This window comes from Vanellus vanellus (assembly GCF_965231255.1).
Source record: "Vanellus vanellus genome assembly, contig: HAP1_SCAFFOLD_36, whole genome shotgun sequence".
Classification (NCBI taxonomy): Eukaryota; Metazoa; Chordata; class Aves; order Charadriiformes; family Charadriidae; genus Vanellus; species Vanellus vanellus.
In genome coordinates this window covers 210,793-226,670 of record NW_028127470.1, presented here as the reverse complement: position 1 = coordinate 226,670, position 15,878 = coordinate 210,793, and the positions used below count along the sequence as shown (strand labels likewise).

Below are 15,878 nucleotides of genomic sequence, written 5' to 3'. Positions count from 1 at the left end.
TGGAAAAGCACTGTAAAAGCAAGTCAGCGTCTGAAGTCTTCATGCCCAAGACCTAGGTGCTCTTCCACCTTCCCCAGTCACCCTGAACTGGGAGTCCAGCCCAGTTTCTCCCCTATGCCCTGTAGTGCCACCTCTGATGAGTGCCCTGGATTAAAGGAACTATGAAGCACAAAGGCCATCTGCAGCAAGATACAGGCAGGGCCAGGAGCTCCTGCCAATTTTTGCCATTGCGTTTTTCAGCTCGTATGTGAGCTCCCAGCTCTGACTCTTCTGCAGGGAGATTTTGCCCTTAATTCTGACTTCACTGCAACATCCTCAAGGTAAACAGACAGCATAAATTGTGCAGCACCACTCATATGCAAGAGCTGTAAGTCTAACCCACCTCTCTTTGGGTAAGGTATCAAATAAGCTTTATGTCAATTAAATTCACAGCAGCACCCAAAACTTAACTTCCCTCTGTAGGTTGCCCAAATTTCCCACACTGTCAGGATTAGGTCTTACCATCTGTGACTCAGAACCAACACAAACTGTTCAGAAATGGTTTTGCTGGCTAACAAAAAAAAAAACCAAAGGATCTGGAACACTTCACTGTTCCATTTGGAGTCCCTGCTGTGTCCTTGCAAGGTCCATCCCCAGACAACCCACAAGCCACTCTCACCTCTGTTTCTTTCAGCAGCAGATCCAGCTGCGTGATGCGAGCTTTCACCTGGCTCTCCTTACTGATGAGGTACTCGATATCTTTTGAAAGCTTCTCCTGTTAAAATAAAACAGCAAACTGGCAGGCAGAACAAGGGCATCCCACCCAAACTGACAACAAGCACAGGTGGGCCACCCAGCCAGCACTCAGTTTCTGTAGTTACGAGGACAAGAGCCTGCCATCAGTTAGGAGCAGCAACCCTGCGGAGAACTGCTCAGTGACCCGCCATGACTGGCCCGGGACATCAGGCCACTGCCATGTGCAGGACTGGTGGCACAGCCTCTGAGGAGAAGAGGTGACAGCCTCAGCTGGCTCATCCTTCCCCAGCCACAGCAGTCACCTTCTCTCTTAGGCTAGGAACACGAGTCTTCAAGACATTACCAGAACTAATAGAAAAGCCTCATAGGTTATTAACTCATCTGTAGTAAGGTTTGCTAGAAAAATGAGTGGTTGGAAACTTGAACTTAGGAGTGTCTCTGCACTTCCTTAGTTGCAAGAGTTAACAGCTGTACAGGAAAAGCCTTGCAAACAGGCGAGGAGGCCAAAGAGCAGAAGGCAGGCTGGGATGGGCTTTTTTTTTTTTTTTCCTCTCCTGTGAGCAAGAGAGGAAGCAAAGGAAGAAGAGGAGGCAGCAGCAATCATTCTTTAATAACAAAGCAGTGTTTGCAAGTCTGCCCTGTTGTATGGTGCTTAGGGAATCAACAGCTCTGCAACTTCAAAAACATACAGCGTCCCAGCAGATAACTGCCGATGCAGATTCTTCAGGAGTGCTTCTGAAGTATAAGCTAACCCAAGCCACAAGGACACTTGCCTTAAAAAAGCCAGATTGTAAACCATTAACTTCTTAAACCTTCTGCATTGGTCAGTACTGATGCACAGTTGGCTAACATAAGGTGGAAGCGCTTTTAAGGGGTTCTGTTTGAAGCCTCATAGAAAATATAGTTTAGTTTCTTAGCCGCACACTATGTCACACTAATATATACATTAACAGATGTTGCACAGCAGCATGCCTCATGACTCGTTCAGTGTCCTCCAAACACACGTCCTGGCATCCTGCCAGGGGAAGTTTGCCCTTAAACCCGAGGCTCAGTGCTCTTCCCCCTTCTTAAGGCCAGGTCCAACAATATTTACTTTTACCTTAAGGGTTTTGTAGGCAGTGCTTATGGTTGTTACTCTGTGGTTTGCATGACATCCACCCAGTTTACATAGACGACAAACAGGCCTTCTGCAGGTTTCACAGTACATGTTTACCCTCTCCATTTCATGTTCTGGACACATCAAAATCTGGAAGAAAAAAAAAGAGAGCAGAGAGAATGCAGGTGTCCTTCCAAAAACGGAGGTGCTCAACAAACCGCCAAAACACTCAATTATCCCACAGCAGCGTCTGACTTATCAGTGGGTATTTTTTATATTCTGTTTATCTTCCACCTTTTACATTTGTCCATGCCAGTGAAAGCCAGCAGATGAAAACAAACAGTTTCACCAGGTTTACAGTGAGTGAACCTGTAGCAATGTCTGTGTACACATCACATAGCCTCCATACTGCAATCAACCATTTTGCTAATCCCTGAAGCTGTCTGCACACCTCAAGCTCCCCGCACTCCAGTTCGGAGATGTAAATGCAATACAGAACATGTCCACCCTGTCAAATTTAACCCTGTTCACACCGGCATCTCTTGAAACAGCTATCAACTGTTTCTTAAAGCAAGAGTTGACATAATACTGTAATGACTGAGGTCTAAGCTAGACTCTGACCAGCCACATAGCCATTGCTCTTGGAGCAACAAATGAAACGCAGCCACCACCACCAGTCACAGCCATCTTAAAGACAAAAGGCCCCAGTGTTTCAATTTTTCTGTCTGACTCCAATTACAAGTTGCTCATGCTGAGCGCTAATTCCAGCAACAGCTTAAACAGCACTGTAAAAAACCTGGTGTTCACTAAAACTCATCTTTCAAAAACTGAGCGTGTTGAAATAACTGCTCAAAGAGGGAAAAAGTGCCGCTCAACTCCAAGATCATGCAACAGATAAAGCCATCTAAAAGGCACATAAAGTAGCATAAACACGGACACTCAAAGCTAAGGTTGCAGACCATCTCCAAAACCAACTCTCAAGCTCCAAATGTTATCTTAGGCTATGGTGAAAAGCCCAAAGACAAAGGAAATGTTCAGGAAAATTAGCTGTGCAGGCAGACATCTCCAAAAACTGCAGTCATGCTGTTAGTCTGTGGAAGCAGTTTTTCCACAGCAGTGCACAGTCACACCTAACGGAAACTGCACACTTTTATTCATCTCCTCGTGTAAGTAAGAATTACAGCCTGCAAGCTAGAGACCGAAGAGGTCAGCAGATTACCTCGTCTAGTTCTCTCAGAATTCAAGAACAATCAGCCCAGTATCTGCTTCTTCCATCCCCACCACACACGTTACAAAGTGCTCTCCAGTCTGGTTGTGAATGAAAGCGGGTTTATGAAAGGTGGGTTAACCTTGACCAGCAGCCAGACAACAACCAAGCTGCTCACTCGCTCCCCGTCCTCAAGATGATACGAGGGGAAAGATGATCATGGGTCAAAACAAAGACAGGGAAATCACTTACAAATTATCAGTTCATTGCCAAGTCAAGTAGACTTGGATAGTCAGAAACTATGACTAAATATTTTAGACCATTCCCCCACCCCACTTTTTTTTTTTTTCCCTAGGCTCAAATTACTCCTTCATTTGCATTTGCATTTCTTCTTCTCACTCCCGCCTGGAGAGGCACACGAGGGATGGGAAATGGAGGATTACAGTCAGTGCATAACACTCCATCTCTGCTACTCCTTCCTCATTATAAGTTTCCTCTCTTCATCACAGGTCCTCTCCACAGGAGACCAAGGTGTTTGTGGCCAAGGGGATCTGTTCTCATTTCTTTCTGTCTTACTTTTGTCCTCTACACTCACAGAATGGGTGAGGTTGGAAGGCACCTCTGGAGACCGTGTAGTCCAAGCCCCAGCTGAGGCAGGGTCAGCTACAGCAGGTTGCTCAGGACCTTCTCTCGGTGGGTTTTGAATAACTCCGTTATTAGAGACTCCACCACCTCTCTGAGACACCTGTTCCAGTGTTTGTTCACCCTCAAAATTCAAAGCTCACTGGGAACTCCTGAGGGTTTGGAAGATCTCCATTGGTGGAGAGTTAACAACCTCTTTGGGCGGTTGCAGTGTTCCAGTGGTTCCAGGGTTTGACAACCTTCCGAGTCTACTCACTGGGAACTCCTGAGGTACAGTTGGCTCCCTTGCCTTCATTCCCTCCCATCAGGCATTGAGACACCTTAATAAGGTCTCCCTGAGCCATTTTTTCTCCAGACTGAACAGCCCCAGATCTCTCAGCCTGAAGAGGACTTCAGGTGTGTAGGGGCCATCGTGTCCACAGGCAGGTCCATGAAACTCTCCACGACAGCGGAGACAGGAGATGTGATGGGACACCGTACCACAGACCTATGGCACATCCTCCGCTTGAACAGCAGGTAACCGTGGCTGAAGAAGACACCAGAGGGGAAGGAAACACTGGAAACTCTTGGGGAGAGTGAAAGAGGGAACGGGGAAGGAGGGCTAAGACAACAGTGACAGGAAAGGAGAAGAGACAAATTGTCCCTTCCCAGGGGCGGGCTCACAGGGGGCGGGCTCACAGGACACAGCCAAGGGGGGTGAAGATGTCTATAAGAGCGTCCCACCCTGTGCCTGAGCTCTGCTTCCAGCAACAATGGCCCAAGGAGCTGCTCAGACATGCAAGTTTATGCACGTACCTTCAGACAGCGCTGAGTAAGAAAGCAAGGCCTGGAGTTACTAGGAACCAATTAAGGAAGCTAATTATGGCCTTCAAGCATGAACTGAAGTCCTCCAACTTCTCCAATAACCAAAGCACCCACTGAACCTTGCTCCCAGACAGAACCGCTGTCCTGAGGATAACAGTTATTGCCCACCATGTCAGGGATGAGGTGGACTCTCCTTCCCAGGCCCAAGGGGGTTAAACCCACACCTTAGACTGAAATAACGACTTTTCAGAGCAGCACTGGCACAGTTGGAAGCCCATCATCACCTGAAGGGCTCTGAGCTTTGCACCAGGCCAGTGCCCCTGGACGCCACGGCCGCGGCACGAGGAAGCAGTGACTCGGGGCACTTACAGTCACCGTGAGGTTCTCCCAGGTGATGCCAGACACATTGATCTTGTTGCTCTCCCAGAACTGCAGGGTTTCGTTGCTGGGATGGGTCGGTGCCTCACCCTTACAGCTGGGAGGAGAGAAGCCAAGACAGAGGTGAGGGGAAGGCGATGGAGGTGCAGCCCTGAGCACCTGCCAAGGGGCAGCGGCACTTTAGGAGGAAGAAACCCACTAGGAGATGGTGAGGAAGTCCAGCTTGCTGTGCGTGTGCACAGGGTAGGCCTCTCGCAGGTGACTCAGCTTCTCCAGAGCCTCATAGATGAAGATGATGCAGATGAGGGAGGCGAAGGCTTCTTCGGTGAAGCGGGTGATGTAGCACACCAAAGAGCTAGCGTCAGTGGTCACCAGCACCATGCAGAAGAAGACGGTCCACAGCCCAATGCACGCCCGTAGAGAGAGGTAGAAGAGTGCGTAGTCCCTGGGAAAGCAAAAGAAAACGCAGGGTGGAAAGGGCAGCAAGAGGCTCCGAGCCGTGCCTTCCTTTGGGGAAAGTCGGCAGCAATTCAGGAGCGTGTCAAGGCTGCGGATGGTAAATGCAGTTTCCACATCCTATGACAGACAGCCTCGGGGCTGCGGCGCAGGGTGTGGGCCCGCAGGAGGAGAGGCCAATTAGTTAATTATCATTCTTTAACAATTACCTTGTGTTAATGCCTCGGAGGCTAATTGAGGTCAGGTCCCTGTTGTGGAAGGTGGTGTTCTCCCACATCACCCCGATGCCCTAACAGCGAAACCGGCTGGGTTTGCACCCAGTTACCTGCTGCCAGCAAGTTGGGGCTTCATAATAAATTTAATTGCAATAAGAGGGGTTAATCTCCCATCACAGTTGCCACAACAAAAAGACTGTCATGGAAAATATCCATTTTGCCTGAAAAGCTCCTGCTTTTTCAAAAATCATCAAAACATTTGACCAGAAAACTGTTTGGATATGTGGGTAAAATATATTTCCACTTCCAGCAAAAAACATGCAAAAAAGTGCCCGAGTTTGTACTGAGAGGAAAGCAAATCTTCCCTCATTCCCAAACCAGAGTCATTTGTCTCATCTTCCCTGTGCAGCCCATCTCGGGCATCCATATCCTTGTGGTTTCTCCTCCTCCTGTTCTTTCACTTTAACTCTAAAAACCCTGAACCACCCATCCATCCTTCAGAGACCGAGGGCTCCTGCACCGTCACATACTAAAGCAGCAGCGCGTGATGTCTGTGACACAGAAGACAACTTAAATCTACCAACTACCACTAAGAAAAACATCTTTTCTCCATCCCTGCCTTCTTCTGAAGGCGCTCGCAGCACCTGGCCGCAGCAGCCAGCCTTACTTGCAGAATTTGTAGAGGATCTTCTCGAACACGAGGACGGGGCCGGTGCTGCCGAGGATGGCGAGAGGTTGGCCAGCAAAGAGGAAATACACCACGCCGGTCATGGATGCGCCCAGCAGCGACTCCATGGCACTCTGTCCAGGGAAGAGAGGCAGCAGCGAGTAATTAAATCATTAGAGGGAAAACCACAAGTGCAAATTCACTCCAGCAAGGACTTTTGCATGAGTGTTGTCCTCCCTCGTGCCACCCAACAGAGAGAGGTGCTCACTATGTGGCTGTTGGTCGCCTCCCCCAGCAGTCCCCCAAAGGTGATTGATGACGGGGGACATGCAGGCACAGTAGAGGAAGAGGAAGGACGCCAGACACTGCAGGCTCAGACCATCCCGAAAGTCACTCCAGAACCAGGGGGCTTTTCGCTTCACATCCCGGATCAAACCTCCAAAGAGCCTGGAGGAAGGAAAAAAAATTAAACCATTTTCGTGGAAGACCACGTTAAGTTTTCTTGGCTGAGGAAGGACAATCGCAAGCACAGAGTAACTTCCGTTGCTAAAAAGAAGTCTCCTTCTCCCATTTTAGCCCCAGTAGAAACTGAGGCATACAAAAAAAACACAGAATCACAGAATAGTCAGGGTTGGAAGGGACCTCTGGAGATCATCTAGTCCAACCCCCCTGCCAGAGCAGGGTCACCTACAACAGGTTGCACAGGACAGTGTCCAGGCGGGTTTTGAACATCTCCAGAGTGGGAGACTCCACAACCTCTCTGGGCAGCCTGTTCCAGTGCTCCACTACCCTCAAAGTGAAGAAGTTCCTCCTCATGTTAAGATGGAACTTCCTATGTTCAAGCTTGTGCCCATTACCCCTCGTCCTATCAATGGGCACCACTGAAAAAAGACTCCTCCCATCCCTCTGGCATCCTCCCTTTAAGTATTTGAAAGCATTAATAAGATCCCCCCTCAGTCTTCTTTTCTCTACACTAAAGAGACCCAAGTTCCTCAGCCTTTCCTCATATGAAAGATGTTCTAATCCCCTAATCATCTTCGTAGCCCTTTGCTGGACCCTCTCCAGCAGATCCCTGTCTTTCTTGAACTGGGGAGCCCAGAACTGGACGCAGTACTCCAGATGCGGCCTCACCAGGGCAGAGTAGAGGGGGAGGATGACCTCCCTCCACCTGCTGGCCACACTCTTTTTGATGCCCCCCAGGATGCCATTGGCCCTCTTGGCCGCCAGGGCACATTGCTGGCTCATGGTCATCCTGTTGTCCACCAGGACTCCCAGGTCCCTTTCCACAGAGCTGCTCTCCAGGAGAGAGTCAGCCCCCAACCTGTACTGATGCGTGGGGTTATTCCTCCCCAGATACAGTACCCTACATTCACCCTTGTTGAATTTCATTAGGTTCCTCCCTGCCCAACTCTCCAGCCTGTCCAGGTCACGCTGTAAAGCAGCACAGCCTTCTGGCCTGTCAGCCACTCCTCCCAGTTTAGTGTCATCAGCAAACTTGCCGATGGTACACTCTATCCCTTCATCCAGATCATCGATGAATATATTGAACAGGACTGGACCCAGTACTGACCCCTGAGGGACACCACTTGTTACTGACCTCCAACTAGACTGCACCACTAACCACAACCCTCTGAGCTCTATCTGTCAGCCAGTTCTCAATCCACCCCACTGTCCATCCTCCAACAAAAAGAAAAAGAGACCAAACCTGAGAGCCCGTCCCCTCTTATTGCAACAGTCCCTCACTTTGAGAAGCAGCACAGCTCTACCTGGAGGTACTTACACATCTGCTTCCACCCCAAAGCAAGAAAACCTGTGTGCAACCACGCTGCGGCTGAGCCCAGCTGCCCAAATCTCCCACCCACCCAGCCCAAGGGACCAAGCTGGTAACCTGGAGCCCCTTCACTGACCCACTTCACCCCAAAACTCTGCTAGAAGGGAGGTGCGCACTCAGATTTTAGGGGCAAACAGAAAAACACCCCACCAAACTATTTCAGTTCACACCTTCCTGTCCGCTCCAGTTCAGGACCGCTGTGTTTCTCCGGCTTGCTGTGAGAAGCACTGTCATCGAGAGCTTCTGGCACCTTCCTTTTTTCCTGGTAAAATGGAAATAAGATAAAGATATGTCTTTTAAGCCACTGGCTTGTTTTGCTTTTTGGGCTGGGTATGTGACCTGTAAATTTGGGCCCCTGAGCAGCACCCCCAGCCGTGCTGCCCTCCTGCCCGTCCCCATCGTGCCTCCTTCTGCCGCATCACCCACCTGCGAAGGGACGTTTCTCGGGGGCTCAATTCGGATGGAGGGATCCCACTCTCCTGGCGGCAAAACCATGACCTGATCCAGAAACTCATCGATGCCAGCCACCAGGTCAGCCCGGTTCTTGGCTTTATAGGCAACATCGTGGAAGACCTGCCGTAGGAGACAACCAGGTGAGAGGATGACCCATCTCGGATGTCCTAACCAGTGCAATAAGCTCTTGGCTAAATGCAAGGTCATTTTCCGCAAATCGCCTGTTGGAAATGGCAGGAAATATTCCCCCCAAAGGAAAAATCTGTGCATCACAGTATTTGTAACCATCTCCACCAGGCTCCCGTCCCCCATGGCACCCCACAGCCTTCTGCTTCAAGAGGAGAAGTTTCACTGGCCCTGGCAATGCCACCACTGGGGGCAGCATGCTGGGGACCCTGGGGAGAAGGATGAGGCGCAGGCTGCAGCCCAGGTGGGATTTTAGCCTCCTGCAGGCAGCTAAGAGGGACAACAAACCCTCTTCCTCACTACTACAGAGACAGGGAGAGGTGAAGAAAGCCCCAAAAATGACCTGGAGATATCTCTGATCTTGTCACACCTCATCCGTCATGATAGTAGCCATGGACCTGCAGTTCAGCCTTTGCAGCAAAAGGAAGAATTCTCTTTTGCTAAAAGCCATCATCAAAGTGCTTATTCATCACTCCACTCAGATAATTATTTCCCATCCTAGATAATGACATTTTTTGCCCGATCTGGCGTTTCTCCTTCTCCATGGCTCTGTGCAAGCCTGGCCAGACCCGGGGGAGAGGGGCTAGCCCAGTATTTAGGGCTGAACTGGTGCCAATCAATGGCCGCTTTGCATGTGAGCGTGACAGGCCGAATGCAGGTGTGGTAACGGGATTTATCTTCTGCCCCCAGACACCCCATCCCAGCGGGTGTAGTTCATCCTCGGCATCGAGGAGGATGAGCAGCACATTCCCCACCACTTGTTCACCAAGCTGGATGAGATCTTCCTGAAGGAGGGTGAAGATGCCGAGTGGAAGGAAACGGCAAGGTAAATCCCTGCTGCCAGCTGCGGTGGCGGCCGCGGGCTCTGCCTTCCGCTCTCTGGGACGCAAAGCTTTTGCAGCTGCAGGTGCCGATGCGCGGAGCCTTCTCCTCTTGCCGCCTCGTAGCTGCACCAAAGGGGTTGCAGAGCTGAGGCTGTTTTCTTGCAACGGGGCCGATCGTGCCCGATGTCCGCAGGTGGCTGAAGTTTGAGGAGGACGTGGAAGACGGCAGCGAGCGCTGGAGCAAGCCCTACGTGGCCATCGATTGGCACCAGTTCAGCCCTAAATATTGGGCTGGCCCCTCTCCCCCGGGTCTGGCCAGGCTTGCACAGAGCCATGGAGAAGGAGAACCATCTGTTCCACCTCTGCATAAGGATGGGCCACTTTCCTTCCCCACGTTTCCATTTTTAAAGGCAGGATCCCTCTAAGGAAGACCAGCCTCAATCCATTATGCCTTCAACTGCCTCCCAAATAATGCCACTTTCCCTCAGAAGAACAGCAAACCCCACAAATCAGCCACACGGACCTGCTTGCAGAGGACCCCGGCACCCACGCAGCCCCGAGGAGGCTCATGAATGCTGCGGCGGGACTTACAGTGGTAGCCCTGCTCCATCGGGGCACAGTCCTCCCGTTCCTTCTTCCGATGCTTCTGGCGGTGGGGTCGGTGGTGCCGGTGGCTTTGCCTCACCAGCGGCATCCGCATGCCCACGGACAGGGTGTGGTGGCCTGCAAAAAAAGCAGCGTTCTCATCACTCTCGATATTGCGGAGACGGTTGACGCCGCTGCCATGATTAAACCAGCACAGCCATCCCAGGAGGAAACACCAACTTCTCTTCATTTTAGTTTCACTGCATTCCTGAATGTCAGAGACCCGTCCCTTTTTCCAAGCCTGTTTTACTCTAACTTTGCAACAACAGAGCAACAACAAGCGATGGCTCCGGGTCACCTAAAAGTGCCCTGAAAGTATCAACCCTCGTCTCAAATTCCAGCTTCGGCTGGACAACACTCAGACCTGCTCATTAAGCAGCCACAGAAGGTAATTATTTTTAAAATCTTTGTCGGCACAAGGCGACAAGAGGAGATCCAATTAGTCCCGTGATAATGAAGTCTGGAACAAAAAAAAAGAAAATCACAGCCCTGTGTCTGCAGCCATCAAATTATTCTCCTGACCTCTCCAAGCCAAGAGCAGCCTCTGAGAAAACAAGCTGGGAACTGCCCAGCTCTGTGGCCAACACTCACACCACAGATGCCGCGGGGGCTTTTTCCCCTCTGTCGAAAAGCCACAACATTAAAAAAAATGTGAAAATAACTGTGCTTGTTTATTTAGAAGCATGCCACGTTTCGCTGCATGTGATGCGTACACTGAGCACAGGACGCGGCAGGGACTTTGCGCAACGGGAAAACGCGTGGGGCTGGTGCCACCTCTCCCGACTCACCTTCCAGCTCCTCCTTCTCATAGTGAATATTGGCAACGGTGCTCGTTCTTCCCTGGTCCATCACCGCCTCCTCGGCGTGTCTCTGTTTAGCGAGAAGAAGAAGGTACAAGTTGGGGCCAGGTGAGGAGAGCTCCCTTACGTCCTCCCAGTCATCACCCATCCCCGCGGCCACGCGAGCCAACGAGCATCACACCTCTGCGTGTCTCCTCCTTCAGGCACAGCCCTAAAAACACGGACTTGGAGGAGGTTTTTTTTCCCCTACCCAAATAAAACCACCTGTAATGTCACCTGTATTGTATACACCGTGAGTCTGGAAGGATTTACTAAAAGGGGAGACAATTGAGTGTTTCAAACCAAAACCAAACGTCCTGCTTCATTCTTGTGGTTCCTTTCGAAAAATTAAAATAGGGATTTCCAAACTGGGGGTGGGGTGCGGAGACCCAACCCCACACTTTTGAGCACAGCCAGTTTCATTCTCCAAACGTGATACCTGCAGGACTCACTAGATGGCACTTGGCCACAGGACATGGCCACCACCAACCTCCAAAGGCCCTCAGAACCTACAAGGGTGAAGCTTCGTCTTCAGCCCAACCAGGCTCAGGCTTCTCTTGCTGCAAGCCCGCTTTCCACACAAAACTGCATTTTTCTCCTCAAAAAAAAAAAGCCAAGGGCTGACAGCTAATGCCCTCCTTGGCTGAAATACCACTGCCAGCGCTGCACAAAGAGCATCTGTGCCTTAAAAGCTGAAGGAGAACTACAGGAGTTCTCTTCTCCCCTTGCCCCCGGGGCTGGGGAAGCATCACTGGGATCACCGCGCTCAAAGAAATAAAAAACCAACCACGTCTCACACTCGAGTCGCAACTGCAGCTTTCAAAGGGCCTCCAGGAAACCCTTCTCTTTAGAGAAGAGCAAAATACCGCAAATCTGCTTTTTATCCCCCAAATTCCTGCTTCGACCGAATGGCATCACCTGCCGCCGCGCAGCAGCGACGCTCGGGGAAGCTCACACCTCCCACTCGCCAACCAATTTAACGAGCAAAAGGAACAAACGTTCCCATCTGGGAATGAGCTTTTTCTGGCCCCCGAGTACTTTGTCCTTCGCCGCCGCTGCCAGGTGCCTGGAAAACATCAAAGCATCGAAACTGGGCTGGGAAAGGGGATGGCGAGCTCACTTTTGAGTTTCAGAGCAGAGAGTGTTGTTCCATCTCAAGAAAACTTCTCCAAATTATTATTTTGCTGCAGCGGTTTTTTTGTCCTAGCAGGAGAGAGAGGGATTTTTGACTGTCCTGCCTCAGTTTACCTGTCTCAGTGCAACTCCTCCAGTTAGAAAGAAAAATCTTTCCCTGGGGAAGCGTTGGTGTAATTGAGGATGAGGAAAAGTACAAAGCAGAGGTTCAGGTCCGGCTTTGAGTCCTCCCGGTGCCGGGGGAGGCCAAAAGCATCGCACGAGCAGGCAAACTTCCCACCTCGGCCCCCTCGTCCCGTCACACGCAAGCTGGACTGGCCACCAGCAGCAGGAGGGAGGATTAATGTAATTAATCTCGAGCAAAGTGTAATTAATAACACTGATCCCAGTGTTATAAGGGGATGAGGGGCCAAACTGGGGGAGCTGCTCTGGTGGCGGAGCAGGAGACCCCCCTCCTTGCCCCTCTCCATCTCCATCCTACCCAGACGAAGCCACCGGTCCTGTGGCTCCCTCCTTTGCTATCGTGGGGGTCAGCACCGTCCCCTGCGGGGACCCCTCTGGCTCCTGAGCCAGGATTTGGGCTGTGACGGGGACTGGACCCAGGAGAGGACACATCTCCAGAGCCCCAAAGTGGGGCTGTGAGGGGGGGACACACGCAGGTCACAGCTGAGCATCACCAGGACGTGACCGTCATCCCTTGCTGGTGGAGACGCAAATTCCTCTCAGTCTTTCCTGTGAGCTGTAATTTCAGGGCAGATTAATTAATTCCCCACCTCTCGTTTGCCCCCGAGAGCAGCTCCTGCAGCCGGGTCCCATGGGTGCAGCGGGGGGGCGGACAGGCCCTCCCCCAGGCTAAGGAAATGCAGAAAGATGGGGGGACCACCCAGCCACCTCCTGCCTGCACCCCAACACCAGGCGCATCCGCACAAGCGCCCGGTGGGACAATAGCTGAGGTGACCGGGTGGCATGGGGCTCTGTGGGGACAGTGGCCTTTGTCCCCCTGCTCTGAAGGGCCACAGCATCACCAGGGGGTCACATCGAGATGCGGAGGAGGGGACAAGGAGGGGGGGTCTGGTGGGGAGACCCCCAACAGGCATCGCCCAGGTGCCTCCCTCCCACACCCACCTTGGGTACCCCTCACCTCCCCCTTTGAGCCCCCACCCCTCCACCTTGCAGATGCCTTACACCCCCCTTCAGCGGCCTGCTGCCCCCCCTCCTTGCACACCCCCAGCACCCCATTTTAGACACCTACCACCCTCCTTACCCCCTCCAACCTTGCAGATGCCCTTCACTCCCCTTTCCATGGCCCTCACAGCCCCCCCCCTCCCCCCCGTGCAGATGCTTTGCCTCCCCCATTTGCCCCCACCCCCTGCTCCCCCTGCGTTTCCTCCCTGCCATGGGAAATGCCGCAGTGAGCAGCCATGGAGCATCCTCCAGCCACACCGGCGGCACGGCCCGCCCGGGGGTACCGGGCATCCCCCTCCCTGCCCCGGTGCCGCTGCCTCCCACCTGACAGCTGAGGACCCCATCGGCCCATTGCTGCTGGCGGGCATGGCAGGGCTGGGGGGAGATAATTGCTTGATAACGATACTCTTAAGACATCCAAACAAAACACCAACAAAAATCACTACGATCACAAAAATGAATAGGTTTCGCAATAGGCTTTGCAGCCGTCAGCTCAGGGCAAACTCAAAGCCATGCAAGATTTTGTTCAACCATCCGACTTCTATTGCCTCTCGTAGATTTCTGCCATCCAAGTAGAAGGCAAATTAATTTTTCTTATTTTCTCTTTTGACTGATTCCCTGTCCAATCAACACACCAAGGAGTAGATCGCATGTAATGCCATTCTCCGTGTTCTGCCGTCTTCCAAACTGAAGGGAACTGCATTCGAGAAAGTGCTCGAAAGCCCAGCAGTTATCACCTCTGTTTTGGACCTGCGCTTCAAGGAGATGCAGTTTATCAGCCCCAGCCTGAGAAGCGAGCTGCACCAGCCAGTGAGAACCATGCTGTTGTGGGTTTGCAACCACCAGTCCCCATCTGCCACCCAGTCTGGGGTGCCAAACTCGGATTCCAAAGCCACAGGCGCAGATGCCGGCAGCCAGCTGCCTGCTCGCAAGGACCCATGCACCAGCGCCCCATCTCAGAGCACCTATGACATCCTTTTGGGGTAGGACCCGATGGAGAGCATACCCGAGATCCACCAGCAACTGGAAAACTACATCCTGGAGCCCCTCTGCAAGCGCAGCACCAGCTGCTGCGCTGGTGGAAGAAGAACGAGCATCGCTTCCCGGCCGTGGGGCGGCTGAGCCAGCAGTACCTCGCCATCCCCACCACCGCCTTCCTGCCAGACCAGGCCTTCGCTGCCGGGGAAAGCACCCTGGAGCATCGGTGCACTGTCCTGGCGCCGGAGAATCTGGTCCAAATTCTGTTCTTGCATCCGCATTCTGATTTTTTAGAATGCACAATTTTTGGGATGGCGACTGAGAAATTAGGTCTTGTGGTTCCCATTGAAACACCCATTAATTCATACAACCAAAACCCAGCCAAATGAAAAGGCGATGTTAAACCTCAGCCCCGAGGGAAAAGAAATGTGCCCAACGAGGTGCTAAAAGGCGCTCTGGCAAACCACCCCCCCTCTCCAAACTGCAGTTTGCTCTAGGAAACTGACAAGTTTTCTTCCTCTGCAGCCTTAGCGAGGCTGTAGATTTTTCCACCCTGCAGGGAAAGAAACAATCCTCAAAAGCAGATGTTATTCTGCCTGCAAGGAAAGCTTTAAAATATTTTTCTTTTTTTAAAGGCAGAATGCCTAAATGGAACATCCGAGCTGGTTTCTCCATGAAAATAACACTTTGCACTTGCACAGCAAAGCAACGCTCATTAACCAATCTCGGAAAGCTTCGCAGGCATTAAGAAACACTCCAAGTAACACACCTGCGTGCACCCTGTAAGCACACGTGCAAAGAGGAATCCCTGTTTACGCACCCCGGCTATATCAAACCGCACTATTTCCCTCACAAGCCATGATGGAAACGGGCCACGCTCCCATTCCTCGGCTCCAGAGCTCCGGCGATGCCGGGATCATGCCGACCCTCAGCCGCTGCGGGCATCAGCTCTGCTAACACCCCGCTGATGGGTCAGCGACAGGAATCTGGGAGCAGGAAGGGGATTGTACCACCCAGGCTCCCCAAAATCCCCTGGCAAGAGGAATGCGAATCTCAGGCTCCCCTAAGCCACCACATTTCTCACCGTGACCACTGCACTAACACCTAGAGCAGTTTTTAAGCAGCACGCACCAGGTTTAACCTCCACGCCTGAGAAAGTCCCTGTCCTGAGGGCTGCCGGTCCCCTCAGCCCAATGCAGGAGGCAGCAGCAAACCCCTCCAGACAGGGCAAGAGGTGCTTGTAAGAGTGACATCCAGCTAATAACCAAAAAGCACTTAAACCAACCCCAAACTTTGGAGACATTTAGTCTTGGGCCAGCAGCAGCATGTTGCTCAGTAAAGCACGCTTCCACGACTCCCCTCAATTAACCGTCACCTCCAGAGCAAGACCTCTGGAGGCGAGAAGTTCGTGTAGGTTGACTCTTGACGTCCCTTTCCCTCCCACAGGCAAAGAGACCCCAAGTATTTCCACTTGAGAGTGCAGTTCCCCTTCCACGGGCACCCAGCTCGCTCTGCAGTTTTGGATTATCACTCAGCAGGGAGTGCGGGAGTCGCAGCAGCAGTTGCATCGATAAGCAATCTGTGCAACAGTTCCTAAAACAGG

The 15,878-nt window shown here is 51.9% G+C and overlaps 1 protein-coding gene across 1 annotated transcript in view; it reads right to left on the bottom strand.

Annotated features, from left to right (window-relative positions):
- LOC309685239 (E3 ubiquitin-protein ligase TRIM36-like) overlaps positions 1-15,878 on the bottom strand; it is a gene marked incomplete at both ends in the record, with an annotated part of 31,635 nt that overhangs the window by 2,723 nt on the left and 13,034 nt on the right. Inside the window, 2 exons of the mRNA XM_082501044.1 lie at positions 659-754; positions 1,835-1,981. Coding sequence (XP_082357170.1) covers positions 659-754; positions 1,835-1,981 — 243 coding nt within the window. The remainder of the gene's footprint in view (positions 1-658; positions 755-1,834; positions 1,982-15,878) is intronic.